The sequence below is a fragment of the Homalodisca vitripennis genome, chromosome 1, assembly GCF_021130785.1.
Source record: "Homalodisca vitripennis isolate AUS2020 chromosome 1, UT_GWSS_2.1, whole genome shotgun sequence".
NCBI lineage: Eukaryota > Metazoa > Arthropoda > Insecta > Hemiptera > Cicadellidae > Homalodisca > Homalodisca vitripennis.
In genome coordinates, this window is record NC_060207.1 from 36,772,409 (window position 1) to 36,792,891 (window position 20,483).

The 20,483-nt window shown below is 33.6% G+C and overlaps 1 protein-coding gene across 3 annotated transcripts in view; it reads left to right on the forward strand.

Annotated features, from left to right (window-relative positions):
* Positions 1-20,483, forward strand: part of LOC124359879 (pericentrin-like) — a 128,854-nt gene that overhangs the window by 52,780 nt on the left and 55,591 nt on the right. For all 3 annotated transcript variants that reach the window (XM_046812993.1, XM_046813001.1, XM_046813009.1), the window contains exons 16-22: positions 5,668-5,859; positions 7,009-7,085; positions 7,374-7,515; positions 8,148-8,507; positions 11,143-11,278; positions 16,904-17,031; positions 20,236-20,391. In XM_046812993.1, coding sequence (XP_046668949.1) covers positions 5,668-5,859; positions 7,009-7,085; positions 7,374-7,515; positions 8,148-8,507; positions 11,143-11,278; positions 16,904-17,031; positions 20,236-20,391 — 1,191 coding nt within the window. The remainder of the gene's footprint in view (positions 1-5,667; positions 5,860-7,008; positions 7,086-7,373; positions 7,516-8,147; positions 8,508-11,142; positions 11,279-16,903; positions 17,032-20,235; positions 20,392-20,483) is intronic.

Here is a 20,483-nt window from a genome sequence, read left to right on the forward strand (position 1 = left end):
CCACATATATCACAGTTAACATGACTTAAGACTACTGTATAACAAACGACCTTGTTTTTAATGAAGGAAAAACAACTCAAATGATTTTGGGTAAACTCAAGGACAATATTTCTGGAACACCCAATGTTGCTAATGTTGACCAGACAAAGCATCTTGGAGTGATTCTTGACAATAGACTTTCATGGGACGCCCATATTGACTCATTGCGCCTGAAACTTGGTACGTCCTTGTGTGTATTAAGAACTGAAGCAATAACCACACAACTGACAACAAAGATAGCTTGTCATTCACTCTTTGAATCACACATTATATAAGAAGTGTTTCTATGGAATGGTTCATCAGCAAAGAACTCAAAAGCGAGCTATTAGGATCACGGCATCCAATGGCAAGATAGTTGCAGGCAAGGTTTTTGTAACACTAGAAATATTGACGTTTGTGGCTATTTATGTAATCGAGGTAATTGTACATGCTTTGAAACCAAGACTTCCTAAAAATGGTGATCTGCACAGCCTTCAAAACAGACATGGTCGAGACTTCAGTCTGATAATACACAGAATATCCCTTTTTTCTAAAAAACCACTATACAGAGGAGCAAACTCTACAATCTACTCCCATCTAAGATGAAGGAAGACAGCCCAGAAATTCTGAAGAGAAGACTAAGGACTTGGTTACTGGGGGAAACTTTTTACAGCCTAGAAGAGTTTTTGACATGTGCTAAAAAACTTCAAAGAAACACATAACCATGTATTTTCATTAAATTTTCTTTAAGAAGAAACTTTTGATTTATCAAAAGCTGTTGCTCTCAACACCACTTTCAAAAATAAACAAGTTTTATAAAATTAGTTATAGTATTTATTTATTATATTGTAATGCATATAATTCTCTAAATGTTTTTATATTTTGGAAACATTTAGTGTAAAAATAATATATTCCTTATTTTGAAAATAATCATATCCTAGTAACAAATTTTGCCTTTTGTGTACTATTTGTAGTTTTTACAATATATTTAATTTTTTCAAGAGAATATGGATACCACTACATATTTTCTGAAACTAGATACAATGAATAATAAATTTGCTATCTTGATTCTCATATTTGTTATATTATCACGCTTAACAAGGTGCAGTTCTACCACTTTTCAAAAATAAAGAATGAAAAAGTTATTTGTAAACATTTTTGTTTAATTATACATGCATAATTTGTGTACACCATAATTAAATCCACATTTCCCTGAAAAAATAATTCCTCACACACGTGGGTTTATAATATAAATATATTTTTTACCAAACTTTTAAAGTATGGGTACAAAACACTCAAAAATGGCCTGCCATCATGGGGAAGAATTACAGCCAGTTTTTGGGTTTAAAATTATGATATATGCAGAGGCTAGTAATCAAAGAGTTATTAGCCATGAGGGAAGCTCAAAAACAAACATTGCAGATATGATATATCTGTGAGTAACATTGACACAAGGAAGGAGGGTGGTTGTACTTTGGCCTCTGGTCTGGGCTGACTCATGACTCAGAGGCTGGAGTGGGAACAGAGTTTGGCAGTCTGGCTGTGTCTGTGACCAAGTGTGTTTGTGTACATTGAGCTAGACATCACAGGTTGGTTTCTTCTGTTCATTGCAATGACATTTAGTTATTTAATTTTAGCATAATAACATAATATGTTATGCAAGCATTGTGGTATTTTTAGTTTCTAGTGATTATCTAAATTTTTAGAGTATGTTGTCAGATTTAAGAGAATTATAGGTAAGAACTGAAGTATAAAGCTGACTCTGTCCAGTTAAATAAAATACAATGTCAATAAATTAGTAACTTAAATAGTTTTATAAACTAAGCAGCGAAGCTTAAAGAAAACGTAAAATAAGTTAAAGTTTATAAATGAGTTAAAAGTAATAATCTGTATAAATTACAACATATCTTTAATATGTAATAAAATTAGTGGTAATACTAATACTTTGATTTTCAGAATATAATACATATTTAAATAGAATGCTTGTGATAAACCACAAAGCAAGGCCATACACAATTGCTCACTGTTGATGGTATTAGAACAGCTAAGAGCTAGAAGGGTTTTAAATGGCAGTTTCCTGCTACACTTCGTTAATTAAATTCATCAGTTTTCTCTGTCTGTCATATTGAAGATGATAGGTGAAGGAAAATTATTTGTAACAGTGGAACAAAATTAAGATGGAACAAAATTAGTTTGTTTATGATTTAAGTAACAGCTACAGTTATTTAAAGATGCCTTCTCTGAAGATAGAAAATATATTATATGTTATCATTCTATTAGGAATGTAGACAGTTAAATCAGTAATAATTTTAAATCAGACCTACAAAAAAAGTTAAAGTTAAGAATTTGGAATTTTAAAATATTTATAAAAACATGCCTAAAGAAAATGTTATTTATTACAAAACAAATTTAATTTCTTTAAGTAAAATCTTAAAAGTTATATTTAGTTAAAAATGCTTCTTTAAGTTTTAAACAAGTCATTCATGTGAGTTCATGTACATATGCAAAATTCATATCCTTTTCTTCAGATATTTTTCCTTCAGCCGAATTACAAAGTTACCAAAAACTACTATTTTTCCAATAATTCTTTGAGAGTTATCAAAATGTTTTCTATTTTTACTGTCTTCAGGAAAAAGTGTTCTAAAAGGCTCTGACAGAGAAATAAAAATATATCACAGCCAAAAACGGAATGCAAAAATCAAGATATATAAATGTAATACTATCTTGATGTAGCTAATTGTGAAACAAGCAATATTTAATACTTAAATGCATGTTTCTACTATGTAACCGAGTGATTCACATTATTTTCAATGCCAAATTTTCACATTCTACAATAATTTAAAATGTTTCTTTTCCGTTTTATTTGTATCAATTACGTTGAAATAATATTCAATTCTAACATTGTACTTAGTTTTTTTTACAAATTACAGTTTTAAATGGTAATGGTAATAATGTGTTAAGTAAAATTATTACTATGGTACTCAATTTGTAAGAAACATAATTCCTGACTGAAGTTACTGTGGTTTTAATTGACTTAGTGTTATTTACATGTTTTAATTGGTCTATGGATAACCAAGAGCACTGCAGAATAAATAAATGTGTATACAAAATGAGTACAATCATATGACACTTTAACAAGTGATATATATATAAATATATCATCTCTCTCTCTCTCTCTCTCTCTCTCTCTCTCTCTATATATATATATATATATATATATATATATATATATATAAAACACATGTAGGTTAACTATCTGCAAGATATCTCGATAATTATTTCATCTGTAGACTTAAAAATTTACACAAAACTTCATTTTTACATAGGCAATGAGTTTAATGATGTTGCATGTCTATATATGAGATTTGGCTGAGCCTCATTGAAGCCTATCACTCAGTAGTAGATTGGCACAATTTCTCCTTTGTCTGCTAGGTGTAAAAACTTCTATTCTGTATGATTGTTTGTCCATAGGATATTTCAAGAATAAACTAGAAAGTTTGCATGGAACCTCAGCAAAGCCTATTATGCGACAGACATCTCCCAGTTTGTAATCTAGTTAATTCAATCAACAAATTCAAATGTCAGTCTTAAAATACCTAGAGGCAATGGTATTTTAACTTTTAAGCAAATTCTATGGTGGAATATTGTTCAATAGCATCAATAAGTATTTAAGAAAGTGTTTACTGTTATAACTACGTAAAAAACTATATAAACTACTGTTATAAAAATGCCTATGTAAAATTTTAGTACAATTGATTCATTAGTGTTTATGTGATTGAGTAACACACACACAGACAAACACCATTAGATTCTTTTGTAATAGTATGGCTATTATGCTGTAACAATTTGAACACTGAGCAAAAAGGTTTTCATTTTACATTATGCAAGCACAGCATTCAAAGTATTAAGTACAGTAATTTAGATTAATTGAGAAACTGTCTTAACAAATTTAAATGAAATATAATATAGTCCCAATCTTATGGTGAATTTAAATAAGTAAATGAACACAAAACTTAAAAAGTCGTAAGAATTTAACATTTTTTCAAATAAATTTAGTCTGAAATTCTAAAGTGATAAGTCTGACCTCTGCCCAGTCCACTGGTGATAGCAAACTCTTACTGTCAGTGTGCCTGAAGTCTTGCGTTTTAACTGTTGTCATCTAATCTAACCAATGTGGTGAAATGGTTGCTTGTGGTTTTATGGAATAATCCATCCATCATATCATTGAGAGTTATATCTAAAAACTTAATTGGTTTAAAGTAGTCTATACTAAACATCTTTCTGATTGGTATTTCGAGATAAGTATTGTTTTATTTTCATATATCAATATTATTTTGAGTTTTTTAAAATAATACTGTGATATTTATATGTTAAAAGCAGTTAAAAAGGTTTCTGTTTCTTGAGAAAGTTTCTGTATCAAATAGGTTATGTCATAAAGCATAGATAAACTGTAACAAAGCTTATACTGTGGTAAATATTATAGGCAGAATTAGGGCAATTCGTAAGAGGAGTAGCTTTTACTGTTCTAAATAAAATAAGTTAATTTATATGTGTTTTTTTTAGTCACGAGAATTGTGCTTACCTCTAAATTTGGAATACTTTACTAACTTGTACATCAGTCAATATCTACACAAGTTTTTTGCTATAAAGTACAACACAAGCCATCTTAATTCAAATTTAAAAAAATATCGACCTCATAGTAGAGACACTTCTTCAGTCAAAAACGTCATAGATCAAAATTTGTTGGATCAAGCTGAAGGTGGCTCTTAATAGCTAGATCAAAATATTTCAAGATTAAAATTGTGTTAGTTATTTTTTGACATGGTTTGAACCAGAAAACCTGGAATGACATTCATGACACCGGCTGGGGGTGTCTAAAAATTATAATTAAAATTATGATTCTCCACTTTATGAGTTTTCTTCTGCACTTATAACATGAATACAGTAATTTAGGATGCTATCATAGTAACCATATAGGCTAAAAAGAAATTTGTTACATAGTTTTATGAGACATTTCTCTATGTTGTAGTTTTTACTATTCAATTATTTTGTATTTGACCGTTTCTGTCATATATTTGTTTAATAACTAAAATAACATATGATCGGACGACCAAATACCTGTCAAATGACTTTTATTTACGTTAAATTGATGTAAGTGCAATAGCCTAATTTAATTCAAATAAACATTGAATCACAAAAAGTGCTTGCTCCGCCAAGACTTGAACCCGGATCTCTCACTTTTATGTGTTTTTGTGTATATATATATATATATATATATATATATATATATATATAGTTATTTGTTGTATATGTGTGTACACAAAGAGCTAAATATATTTAAATTTAAAATTGGTCAGTATATAACTTGGATTGACTTTCAGCAATTTTATTTTGAAGTCACTAACTACAAAAAGAATTTTAAAGGGGTTAACATTTAACACTGTTATTGGATTTGGTTTTATAGGGTTATAATTATTACATAGAAGGCCTTGGTGTAAAGTCATAACATAATAGTGAAAACCTTCTAAGATAAGTTATATCCAATGGTAACAATGATATGTCAATGTTTATAATATTAATGGACAATGTACGTTGTAAAACCTATGTTTTAATAGTCTGTGATCAATGAGTGATATTTGGATTTTGCAGGCTATGGTAGCTTCCGGTGATGAGGGAGATGACAAGTCTCAGTGGCCACCAGAACTGGTTGCATTGGAACGTCAGTTCACTTCCAAATACCAGCACCAGATGGCTCAGCTTGTAGAAGAACATGCTCTTGAGATTGCTGACATCAAAGCTGAGTGTGATGCTAAGCTTAGTGAGGTTGTGAAGATGTATTCGGTTAGTTACAATGCATCATGTTATATCTTAGATTTGTTGTGAAATGTGGTTGGTACAACATGTCATTTAGAAGACATTTAGCAACATGAATAATCGCATTTTACATTGTACAATCTTGTGTCCATTGTCATTACTGATTATTACAAAATCCCTTTCAGTGGGTTCATTTTGTTTGATATGGTGGAGACATTTATATCTGCTATTGTATGTCACATAAGCATAAAAAATTACCTTATGATGATTATGAAGTTCTTGCAATTCATTAGTGAAGTTGTTATGGTTTTTCTGTCTATACGATTTTAAATATCATGTCTCACTAATTATCGGTAAAAGTGATATAGGGTATTCTGCAAGGCTTAGTTTTTTACCACTATTTTAAATTTATATTAATGACCTACATATATTCCAAAAGAATTAGTGGAGAAGACGTGTTTTAATAATTATACTTACTTACTTAATTACTTACTTACTGCCGTGGCTCTTGGTACCCAAGGTGGTACTTTGCCTCGCCAACACACTGCCTCCAGATCTCTCTATCCATTGCCTCTTCTTCCCTTCTTCCCAGTTTTCTTATATCTCTTCTGATCTGGTCTCGCCATCTCAACTTGGGCCTTCCTGTGGCTCTTAATTCAATGGTTTTAATAATTATAAACAAATAAATTTAATATTAATCTGGAAGTTTCAGCTCCGTTCAAATTAAATAGTTCAAATAAAACCTTTGTATTTGGATTTGAAACAATCCGTTTATCTTACTCTTATGTGATCCTTTAAAAGATTGTGATTGACTGAGTTGAAGTCAAACTCTTTGACAAATTTATACAAGGCAACATTGAAATATCTGCTCAAAAATAATTATTGCTTAAGGGTATACATAATGCTACCACTCTTTTACTGAGCTTAAATAATGTTTTAAAAAAGTGATGTCATTTGACTTTAATGTCAAATTTTACATTTGGACTCCTATTCTGTTACTTCCTGATGTGGATCATTTGGTTTATACATAGAATATTCTTAGAACCATTGATTTAAATCGACTTAAGTCTTTCATAAATAGAGTATTTTTTAATCAAATGTAAGACTTCTTTAAACATTAAAATCTCAACCTCCACTACAAAACAACAAGAACCTACTAATTATTTTATTTTTCAGATCAAACAAGCAGAAGAAATGCCTTTAACATTAATATCAACTGGAGATGAAGATTTGGACAAAATCATTCGAGAAAGGTAGGCCACATGTTTTGCATTATTTGATAAGTTGATAATTTTTAATGCTAAATTTTGTTGTTAAAGTTAACTGGATGAAAACACTTTTAACGCTAGTGATGTTACCAAATAATATTTTACTTTCCATTCCCATTGTAAAGGTTTAACCACTTCAATACATTCAAATCTGCACACTGCAATCTTTGTGGAAGGAGAGGGAAGTCCTACCTGGTAAACTGTTGTCTAACAATTGTTGTAAGAAATAAAGTCTTAAGTTTTCACCACTTCAGTGCAGTGTGTTTATTACAGAGACAGTCTGCGCAGCCTGGCATTGACTCTACACAGAGTTGTAAAGGAGTTGGCCCAGTACCTGACATCTTGTGAAGACGAGTTAAACAAGAGCGTTGTAGGAGAACTGCTGAAGATGGCTTCTCCTCACCTCACGTCCACGGTGAGTGGGTTACATTATTAATGATCTGCATGATGGAACTCGGCTCTCATCTTATATAAAAATAATAATTAAAAACTGATTTGTGTTACAATTATAAAATGTTTGTTAAATTTTTAATTTTTTAGGTAACATGAAGTAGTTGTAATGTACATATTCACACATTGGTAAAAATTTACACTGAGCCTATAGGAGTGTAGAGTTGTACCTGTTTATTTGTATATACAAACTTTTAATAACTTTATAATAGGTTGTATTTTTTATGTTTATACCTTTTCATATAGTAGGGTAAACTATCATAATTTGTGATCCATCAGCATTACACTAATGGTTTACCGAACATCAATATTACTCTAAAAATGTTGTACTAAACAAAATCATTGAGTTGTAAACCATTTTTTTCAGATTTTCTGTCTTTTGTTTCTTGTTTCTTATATTTGACCGATCTACTGTTCTTGAAGAATTTGAAAATAAAGAATTTTGCCTATTTAATCTGCGATAATATAGTTAGGAATAGTGTGATTCCTCACTGTGCGGTTCTTTAATTTGATCCAAAGATTCAGTATTAAATCTACTAGTTGTGTAGAGTCCATAGAATTAAATTTAAGATTTTACTATATTGATGCCCACCGTAGGTACACACAAGTGATGTTGAGGCTAGCAGTGACTCCGAGAGCGAGTCTCACAATGACCAGCGAAGGGTGCACTTTGCCCCAGATGTGAGTGCACTGGTCAGCCTGCTGGAGGATGACTGCCTGGAGAACACGAGTGTGGACGTGTCACTGCAGCTGCGAGCGGAGCTGGAGTCTTGTCTGGAGCGGCTGAGAGGAGAGGCGGCCATCGTGCTGGGTCTCACACAGGGTCGGGCGACGTCCACCATGGAGGACAGGAGGCTGACGTCTCTCACACGTCAGCTGATAGAGGAGAAGAAAGCCAAGGAAGAAGCCTTGATCCACTTGGAAGAGCTGCAGGACCAGGTCCAAAAGTATGAGAGTGTGAGTATCAGAACAACTGGCATCATTTATGTGACACTGATTAATTTGCTTTTTGAAACTTTTTGGAAAGGTTATTAAAGGATATCTCATCGTACCTGTTGGGCCACACATTTTCTTATGAATTGGTTGACTTTGATTTGGTGCCATATATTTTTAATTACCTATCCAAACTACTGGAGAATAAACTACTACCAATAATTTATTTAAAGATTTAAAAACATGATATTTTTGTCAACTGACTTCAAAATTGAAGTTTCTAATGTAATACAATGTTTATTTAATTTGATTAATGCCTGCATATTGTCTGTCGAGTCAATTATTTGTATGTATTTTTAACAGAGTAACAGCATGTTAAAAATGAACAGAAAAAAATTAAGTTTATATTTTGTGTTACATGTCAAGAATATGATGTTATACAAATGAATTATTGTGAAGGATTTTTCCGGACATTTGCCATCGTTCAGTGAAACAAGAAAACAGTAACACTATGTTTCGAGATCTGCAATCTGATCTCTTCTTCAGGTAAAGAACTAACCTAATACATAATTACAAACTAGGTTAAAATAAACAAAACTTACTAAAGCGTTGTGGCACGCCTGTCAGGAATCACAACCTACATGTTGTTTGTCAACTTCACTAACTCTATAGACATGCACTTAATACAAAACTATACAAAACACTAATCATTAAAACTAAACTACGGAATACAGGTCACAATACGTCTTCACTCGTCTACTAACCACCTACGACTGACCAGAGGGACTAGCCAATGGTAATCGTGACGGCTGGCTAAAACAAGAGTTTAAAAGTTCAAAAAATTGCACACCATTGTTGGTCCGAAGACCATCATATGAATTGGGATGAAGCCCACATAATACATCGGGAACCACATTTCTTCAAAAGGAAATTAATTGAGGCAACATACATTAAATTGGCAGACCAACCAAATCAGTCAACCATCAGTCGAGATTAGGCCGCTTTGGTTGCCAATTCTAAAAAATGAACTGAAGAGAAAACCAAAAGTATCAAACGGATCGGATATTTGTAATAAACCAATTCGGAGTCACAATATGGTTTTAAGAAGTTCATCTCGCATGTGGTGGAAATGTGGTTCCCGATGTATTATGTGGGCTTCATCCCAATTCATATGATGGTCTTCGGACCAACAATGGTGTGCAATTTTTGAACTTTTAAATTCTTGTTTTAGCCAGCCGTCACGATTACCATTGGCTAGTCCCTCTGGTCAGTCGTAGGTGGTTAGTAGACGAGTGAAGACGTATTGTGACCTGTATTCCGTAGTTTAGTTTTAATGATTAGTGTTTTGTATAGTTTTGTATTAAGTGCATGTCTATAGAGTTAGTGAAGTTGACAAACAACATGTAGGTTGTGATTCCTGACAGGCGTGCCACAACGCTTTAGTAAGTTTTGTTTATTTTAACCTAGTTTGTAATTATGTATTAGGTTAGTTCTTTACCTGAAGAAGAGATCAGATTGCAGATCTCGAAACATAGTGTTACTGTTTTCTTGTTTCACTGAACGATGGCAAATGTCCGGAAAAATCCTGTTTCCTTCACAATCCTTCCATCGTCAAAAATAACCTTCAAACAAAAAATCAATTATTTATACAAGTTATGAATTAAACATAAAAATAGTTCTTTTTAACTATAAACACTATGTTTTTATGGACATGTATGTGAGAAAATAGCTCACAAGTCAAAGGAACATTGAACCAAAAACTACTACTGGGATGCCCATATGGCCAATATGAAACTTGCTTAATGCATTTTAGTTTATCACAAGTAGTTGTTACTCGTGTAATTTTTAATTAGTATGTGATGTAAAAATGTATCATTTTACTCTGGTGTGTTTAGTTGAAGCATTTTGTATATCTCATGAATCTATTGTTTGATTGAAAAACAAGAATCTTGTCATGTGTATCGGGTTGCACTGAGCTAATGAGTAACTAGTGCGGGTGGGTGCGAAATGAGTAACTGGTTACTTGTTCAGTTCAACATTTCCCCACTTGGAACAGTTAATTATTGCTACTTGTAGTTCTCTACAACCATATTGGATCTGAACATATTTGTTATTCTACTAAATATACTGAGTGTTATGCTGTAGATGGAGCTTATATTGGTTACTGTTAACTTAATTACATTAAAACATAAAACCAATATTTAATACTTTTATAAAAAATAAAAGTATTAAATATTGGTTTTATTTTTTAACGTAATTAAGTTAAATGTTAGAGTTATGTATAAAATATACGAATCCAACCAAACTACTAGTATACAGGACAAGTATCATTGTGCTGCTAAGATATGCTCCACAGAATGTTCGTTGTTAAACGAGTAATGGATTACTTGTATTGCACACACATAATGAGTAACCTATTCTAATTATGCATCTAAATAATGTTTTTGAAATTCCTATAAAGCAATGAATGTGTTTCCCAAGTTCAAGCGAAGGTATGCTTGATCAGTCATGCATTCCCTCTACACTTCTCTCGCCACGGTAAAAATTTAGATGACATTGAAAAAAAGTACCAAATTTTTTCACCAGTGCAATTGCTTACATATTAATATTTATCACGAATTGTAGTTTTATTTTGGTTACAATGACAATGATTGATCAGGAACTGAAAGATTTACACAAAAACCTGGTGGAGACCAAAGATAAGATGATCAAGGAAAAGATTGCTGAAGAGGTTGAGCTAAGGCAGAGGCATGCAGACGCCAGGGTCCACAAACTGAGTCTTCTGCAGGAGAAAGGTGAGTCGTTACTAATGTATGGAGTTAACATTTAGTATGAGAATGGAGAATTACAGTGTTAGAATGCTAAGAAGTTATAATTATTAATGTATAATTTTGAGTTATTAATTAAAAAAAAAAATGTAAACGAATATAAATTTTAATGAGGTGAATAGAAATTTGATTTGTTTTAAATGTAAATACATATGGTGTAAGAAATTTGAGGTTGGTATGGCTTGGTCTCGTACAACATTTTTTACTTTGGTTGTTGGTACTGTTTAGTTTAGGTACAAAGTTACCATACAGGTAATTTAGTTTTTCAGCCACAAATAAAAGTATTAATGGGATTTAATAATAACTGATCACAACTTTAACTGTGCTTAAAATTGATGAAAATTGATTGGATAATAGGAATTTGGACATTTGCCATCATTATATGTTACAAAATGTATAACACAAACCCTCCATCATCAATGAAAAACTTTAAACTAAGAAGATGGTTTGATCTATATTTTATTCTGAAACCTTTATCATTAATGTATAGCCTTAAATCCAATTCATTGAAAATAGATTATTATGATTATGCTTTCTATTTTTTTTTCATAGAAAGATTATTTATTTTAGTTACCATATTGATTTTTAATTCCAATTTATGAGCTTGGATCGTCAGTAAAAATAAAACATAGTCAAACTTAGTGAATAATGGTGTTTATATATATACAGTACAACCCCGATAAGTCGGACCCCCCGTTAACACGTTGACTGCTGACCGGCAAATACATGTAAATTGCCCCAGAACCTAAAGTCTAATATTTATTAATACAGTTACCATTTCCTATCAGAGGCAGATTTATGGGCAGATAATAACGTCCGTGATCCAAAATGGCGGATTACATGACGTCACAGATTGACCCGCGGATCCGCGGGGTCAGCACACGGAAAGAGTTTTGTCACACAGAGCGCGCTAAAAAGTCTAATAACGTGAGTGGCTACCGTAATAAAAACAATCCAATTTGAAACTAATTCACTATACAGTGCAAAACAAAAACAAATAATACTAATATACAATATTTATATAGGTCTTGAGGGCATGGCTTTTTACTGCTGGCCTCTGTGATGTATGTCATGTACAGCACAAAGTCCTGGTTTACCTGGACAAACAGAACATGTATATGTTGTCATCTTCCTTTTCTTTTCATTCTTGTAGCATACCCTACAATCTTTACGTTTTCTGTCACCCTTTTTTATCCCGTTCTTCATTTTGTACAAGTTTTGTGGGTTGGGTTTCTTGGCGGAGTAATGAGAGGAGCTTGCTGCTTTGGGGGTAAAAGACTCTCTATCAAACTGCTTCTAAAGTCGAACAAAGAGAAGTTTTTGTCAATCACATGCATATTGTGAAGCTGCATGGCATTTATTACGATCATTTGCATCACATGAATAATATCTTTTTTATACCATCGCAAGGTTTTTAACGCTCGCAAGGATAATAAGAGAGCATCTGGTCCGCTCGGTCGATGCCTTTCATGTTGCATTGTATTGCACTATTGGCAGGGGCTTTTGGATTTGGCAGACATGGTGAAAATGCGATATAAAACTTGTACAATACAATAGTACAATGTCACTACACATAAATAAACAACTCACTAAGAACGCATCACTTGCACATGCTAAAAACGCGGGAAAACAGAAACGAAGTACAAGTCAAGGTCAACTCGGAACCACACACGCCACGCTCAACGAGTACGAACCGTCCCGGCCGAGAGCTGGGCTCACACTGAGCAATAGTCGAGACTATGGCAACGCCCCGCGGATCCGCGTGGCGCGCACTGCTACGCCGCCGCTTACCCCGCGGATTCCGCGGGGCCCGCAATGAACGTGTTAACCCCAGAAGTCCGGCTAACCCGAACCGATTTTCAATAAAAAAATTAAAAAATCAGACAAAAATTTCAACAATAAAAACGTAATACTTTTGAGTGGTATTGTATCCGTGAATCGATGTTGCATCAGTATTTGATGGGACTGTACGACAGTGAGTGTGTGACTCATAGCACACGGCGCCGCGGCGGCCTAGTGGCGGTAAATGTCCCGGATTCTCGGAAACAATAACAGACGCGTATTTCCCCAACCCCTCTCCCATGCCTGGCCCCTCAGTACCATTCCTACCTCGCTCTGCTCGCTTGTGCCCGTGTTGTGTGTGTAGTGTACTGTATTGTTTGCTTCTGTTCTGCAATTGTGCTTCAGATAGTGTGCTTCATTTGTGTTGTGCGTTTGTTTTATCTACGCGATGGCAACAAAACGTAAAAATGTTGTAGTGACAATGGAAAAAGAGACTAGAGGGCATTAGGTAGGATTGATAAAGGCGAATCTTTAAAAACAATTGCAGCCTCTAATGGTGTCGGTACATCTACAGTATCGGATTTGGAAAAAAAATAGGATAAAAATCGAAGAATTTTGTTTCAAGATGAAAACAAAAGACAGTTTGGGCAATCGGTGCAAAGCTAAGAAAGCGAAAAACGAGACTCTTGACGACACTTTTGTATGTTTGGTTTTGTGCGGAAAGGGAACGTGGTTTGCCAGTGTCTGGGCCTATCATTCAAGAAAAGGCAATCAAACTGAATAAACAGTTACCTGATTGTGAACCAAACTTTACTGCGAGTCAAGGATGTTGGATAGGTGGAAAAAACGGCATGGTATTCGCCAACTATCTATCACAGGAGAAAGTCTAATCTGGCGACAACAGCACTGCTGATGACTATAAAAACAAGTTTTTGGATTTTGTTAAAGAAGAAAATTTAACGGCAGATCAAATATATAAACACAGATGAGACGGTCTGTTTTACAGAATGTTGCCAAGCAAAACCTTGGCCTCAAAAACTGAAAAAGACGCAAAGGGATACAAAAAAAGCAAAGACCGATTGACAATAATGGCCTGCAGCAATGCTTCGGGGAAGCATAAAATTTCCTCTACTCTTAATAGGAAAAGCGAAAAATCCGCGAGCACTGAAAAACGTTAATCGGGATTCTCTACCAGTTGTCCTACAAGTCTCAAAGAAGTGCATGGATGGACAGCAACACTTTTAAAAACTGGTTTTTTGATTGTTTTGTGCCAGTGTGACGAAATATTTAAAAGATTGTGGGTTGCCAATTAAAGCTGTCCTGCTAATTGATAATGCCCCTTCACATCCGTCTGCAGATGTGCTGGTCATGGGGATATTACCGTCAAGTTTTTTGCCGCCTAATGTAACAGCGCTATTACAGCCCATGGACCAGGGGGTTTCTCGAGAAAATCAAGAAAGTTTACAGAAGACAGATGCTAAGCATAATCATTGACAATGAAGGAGAAACACGGTGTAGTTGAGATTCTCAAAACATTTAATGTGAAAAGTGTAATGTACATGATTGCAGAATCTTGGGAACAAGTGACCTAGAAATCAGCTTAATTAAATCTTGGAAAAACTGTGGAAGGGTGTATGCGACTTGCCTGAAAATATAATTCAACCAGTGGGGAACTGTAATATGGAAAATGACTCTCCAGACGATGTCCAGCCCCAAGAACTTCTGGATATGTTCCAAAATATTGATGGCTGCTCTGAAGTCGATGAAAATGAACATTACTCTGTGGTTAGGAGCAGACAAAAACGAGGCTATGAGCCACTTACTGACGAGGAAGTGATCGCGTCGTTTTTTTTACCTGATGCTAATGAATCAGAACGCTGAGGAGGCAGACGGGGACATTGAAGATCCAGTGATGAGTCATGGAGATGCAGTGACCAAACTAAACGAACTAATGGTTTTATTTCGAGCGGCAGGCAGAAACATCGCCGGCTGAATTGCTCATGTTGAAGAGACTGCGGGATCGCACAGCACGCAAGCGGCAGACGACATTGGCACAACCAAAGCTGACTGAGTTTTTTACCAGGAAATGAACAGTTATAAAATGTACTGTAAGTATTAATAATAATTAAAATGTGCATATGTTATGAAGTTTACAATTATAACGGAGTTTATCTGTAAATACACCGTATTTTATTAATTTTTACCTAATTCTCCGGCTAACCCGGATTTTCGTTAACCCGGATCGGCCCGCGGTCCCGATTGATCCGACTTATCGAGGTTCCACTGTATATATATATATATATATATATATAGTAGTATAGAAAGGATTGGCTGTTTATAGTATTACATTTTGAGGTATATAAAAATGATAATTTAAAAATATACTAATATAAACATATTATAAAATGTAATAAATTCATCTAAACATGATATGATAAAATTGTGAAGACAGTTTTTGAAAAATATACAAAATTTAAGGAATATTTTTCAGTCATGTACAGGAATAGGGCAAGTGTCATAATACACTATTAATGAATATTCAGAGTTATGACTTTAGGTATAAGTTTGAAAGTGTTATAATACATCTGAAAATTAACAGCTTATTTTCTTACCTTTTTTATTCGGTGCATACCTTATACTTGGAATGTTCAAACTCAAAATTTAACTAAAAAGCTTGGTTATGAAAAACCTATATTTATACATATATGAACCTTACATTTAAAATTAGATATCCTACAAACCCCATGACCAAAGTCAAGGAAATAAATAGTTTAAAGTGTAACATTGCACATAGAGAACAAATTTCTAGGTTCTTTTAGTAAAATCAGTCTCTAAAGTATGGTTACTAAAATGTATTTTGTTGTTTTTCATGACTTTAAAACATGAAGAATCCAAATATATTCTTTATCTACCTAAAGAATTTATTTAAAAAAATATTTTCTTATAAAGGTTTTGTAAAATTTCACATAAAAAGTCTAAGATAGGCAACATATTCAAGTTCTATACATATTATTTGCTAGCTTCCTTTTAATTAAAAGTCTGATCATTGTATTTGGGTTTCAGAACACATAAATGAGATAATCCTATTTTGCATTCAGCAGAATAATTTAGGTCTAAGTATTACAGACATTACTGTGGTAGAAAATAAATTTGTTCAACATTTATCTATTTCTCATATTCAAATAAAAATAAGAATGATTTTTATGATGTATGACTAACATTTTTAGTAAATTTCTAACTGCACAATATTTTCTGTGTTAGAGAACTGATTATTAAGAACACTTCATATACAAGGTAATATACACATTATGTATATTCACTAATCTGAAAAGCAATATAAGTTTCTAAAAGAATGTTTTTTTAAGTGTGTGTTAGGAATCCTCTTATTCTGAGTAAAGTAAAGTTTTTCTTTAGATGGTTAAGATGTGCATTTATATTAATTACAATTAAGTCAAATTTTTCCTTGATTTTACTTTAACAATGGCTAGTGCAGCGCAGTATGTGAGAGTGAGAAATGAGGTGTATGATTCGTTACTGTTAAGCTTGTGTCTGAGTGAGAGGGGGTTTGTACACCTTAGTGGTTGGGACAAATGGAGGAACTGTGGGTTAAGGGCGACTCTCATAAAGAAAGCATGGAGTGTGAGAGATAAGGTGTATGGTTCGTTACTGTTACAGCTTGCATCTAAGTGAGAGGGGGATTTTACACCTCAGTGGTTTGGGCTGATAGAGGAACTGTGGGTTGAGGGAGACTCTCGTAGAGGAAGCTTGGAGTGTGAGAGATGAGGTGTATGATTATTGTTACTGTTACAGCTCGCACTTTACTGAGTGAGAGAGGAGATTGTCCACCTCAGTGGTTGGGACTGATAGAGGAACTGTGTGTGGAGGGTGACTGTCTCATAGAGGAAGCTTGGAGAGTGAGAGATGAGCAGCAGCTGGAGGTAAGATGGAGGATTAGATTAGAGACATAGTACAGTAGTTCTCACGATATGAGAAATGAAAAGTTTAGTTTCCATCTTCACTTGTGATAGAGCTGACCGGTAGTTGTAGTGAGACGCTAAGGATAATTATGCCTTGATTAGATATGAGGTTGTTGTAGAAAAATATCAATAGACTGATTGAAGAATGTGTTTTTAAGAGAATGTTGAAAGAGGAATACTACTAGTAAGAAAATTAAATTACCTGTATAACACTTTTATAGCTTTTCATTTGGACTATGTACATATAAAATTCAAAGAATCCATCTTCAAATATTACCGTAGGTTAAGGTAAATAAAATATAAGTAAACAAATAATTGAACCAAACTAACATGTGTTTTTACTATCTTAATTGCTAATTTAAATACTTTATGTGTGATTAATTTATATGACGGCTATCCAGAAAGTAGATTACGTTTTAGTATAAACAAAAACAAAGTTTGTATTATATACATTTACAAGTGACACTAAATACTATTTTTCAACATAGTCACCACACACAAATTCAGGCACTTATCATAGTGGAGAACTAGTTTTGAAATTCCAGTGTTATAAAATTATGTCACCTGAGACTTCAACAAGGTAGTTACACCCTCCCGCAGTTTCATGTTGTCATCAAAGCGCTGCGTCACAAGCTAGGTCCCCATTGCTGGAAACAAGAGGTAGTCACTAGGTGCAAGGTCCAGATTGTATCCAGGACTTCTCGAGTCCGATTTTCCTTGTGTTGTTGGACGTTATCATGCAAAAACAAAATTTTCAAACTTAACTTTCCTCTGTGCTTGTTTTGTATTGATCTTATTGTTTTCAAGGTTTCACAATACCTCGCACAATTTATGGTTGTACCACGTTCTAAGAAAGCAATAAGAAGAACTCCTTTCCTGTCCCATATAACAGTTGCTATAATCTTCCGTCCTAATAATGTTTGCATGCATTTCCTTGGTTTTTTGGGAGAGTGTGTGTGCCCTACTCCATAGACTGTAATTTGGTTTTGCAATTCACATGTTTACCCAAGTCTCATCTCCTGTAATAATTCAATCAAGCAGCGAGTCACCATCTTGTTCATAATTGTCCAAAAATGTCAATGAATGAGCCATACACTGGTTTTTATAGGTTTCTGTTAAGATTTTCTGTATCTGTCTTGCACAAAATTTATGGTAACCTAACTACTGCGTAACAGGTTTGTGTAACAAACTCCTTGAAATTTGAAGAAAACTAAGTGAGAGTTCTATTATTGTGAATCGGTGATCTTCTTTAATCTTCTCATCGATTTTAGAGACAATTTCATTGATCACAATGCTAATGCACATTACTTTGGTCATTTTAAACCTAATGCACCACTGACACCCTCTATCTTCAGTAATCATATTGTTCCCATAAACTTCACTGAGTTGGCAATAAATCTCAATTGGTTTATTGTGCTTAGCTAACAAAAATTGTGCTATCAACCGCACTTCACAACTCACAGGATTTTCAATTGTGTCACACATTTTTAAACTGCTATTGTAAAAAACAAGGAGTTACAGTAACCTTTCACTAGCACGGGTGGATAGCCACTGAACCGAGAAATACCCTTACATCAAAATGGCCACGATAGCCCCTACCCCTAGTGACTACAGAGCAAAATGTAATCTACTTTTTGGGTATACTTTGTATTGTTTAAAAGTCTATAAAATAATATATAAAATACTAATGCCTTTTCATGTAGTAATAATCACTCAATTTTATTTTTAAAGGAATTAAACGAAGACTGTAGATTCTAAATACAGTGCAACCATGTTAAGTTGGATCCCTTTATGTTGGTTTTCCGGGTAACCCGAATTAGTTCAGGGAAAGTTTTTTGTCGTCCGCCCATACTGCCAAGCATGGGACGAATGTGTCTTTATCAGTAGACTGTTTGTAGAACTCAATAATTACATGTATTGTGACTTTTTGTGATAAAGATGCCAATAATAGGGAGGATACTGATGAAGAAAACACAGAAAATATCAGTTATAAGCCATGGAGAAGCAGCATCTCATTTAGGTGAGTTAATGGTTTATTTCGAGCAACAAGAAGAGACAAGATCAGCTGAGTTTCTCATGTTGGAAAGGATGCATGACCGCAGGGCACAGAAACGGCATTCAAAGCTGAAGCAACTTAAATTTGAAAAATTAAACCGTAAATACTGTATTGTACTTTATCATGATATGTATTATAAGTGTTTATCCCCAATAACAAATATTGTATTGTTTATACATGTTATTCTTTATTTTTTCAACATTCTTTGGTTAACCTGAATGTTTGTTGTACTGGATCGGCCGCAGTCTCGGCTAGTCCGACTTGATGAGGTTGCACTGTATGATGGAATACAGTCAGAAAGAAACATTTTCCATATAAGCACTCTAGATCACATAGGTCAATAATATGAATCACCTTCATAGTTTGGTTAGTGAATGGCTAACTTTGTAAGAATTGATCTTTTTGTCCTGTAGTACACTCAACTAGGTGGCAAGTCAGCCATATTTAGAAATAACCTGGGTGACTTATTATACCTGAAAGTAATACAACAATTCATTACATTAATATTGGAGATCAGACCTTTAAGCTGTTACATGAATAAAACCAAATTTTGACAGTTGTCTTTCTTTTAAAAAACTTATTTCTTATTACTAAACTAATTGTAAACACTAGATAAAGGGTAAAAATAACGTTTTTGAAGATGAGACTTGGTTAATTTGTTTTTCATACATTAAGAAACAACCATTTTTTCTGTTGTTGTTTTTGTGTTTGAGTTCTTCATTTGTTCTCAAGATATGTTCCCTATGTTAAATATATGTTAAAAACCAATTAATTAGTGTTAAAGATATTAAAATTATTCATATGTAATAATTTTGAAATACCTATCAAGCGATAATAATTGTAAATTGTTTCAATTCATTAATTACTACTATATTTTAGCTTACCAAACTCATAATCTTCAAAATCAAACCAAAATCATAATCAATGAGTTACAATGTTTTAAGTGGAAATTCAAGTGGATGTCTGTAACTCATACCTCAGTTAGTAGTACTGACATTGTATAGCATTTATTCAGAAATCCACAAGACCTACTGATAGAAAGATATTTACTCTTTAAATATGCTTAAAATCAATAGGATAACCTTCAACACAGAAAATTGGATGTACAGGTTGAAGCGGCAGACAAGCAGTTACGCAGTACCAGAGCATTTCTGGATGAGCAGGCACTGGAGCGGGAGCAGGAAAGGGATGAATATACACGGCAGATAGCACGGCTTAACGAGTTAGTACGCGAGCGTGGGCGTGACAGGCAGTTCTCCAGTGAGGTAAGTGACGTCAGAATAATTTTCATAAACTCTTCTTGTTCTGTTGGGGTTTCGAGGACAGTATTATAATAGAATTAACCGTATGCTTATAC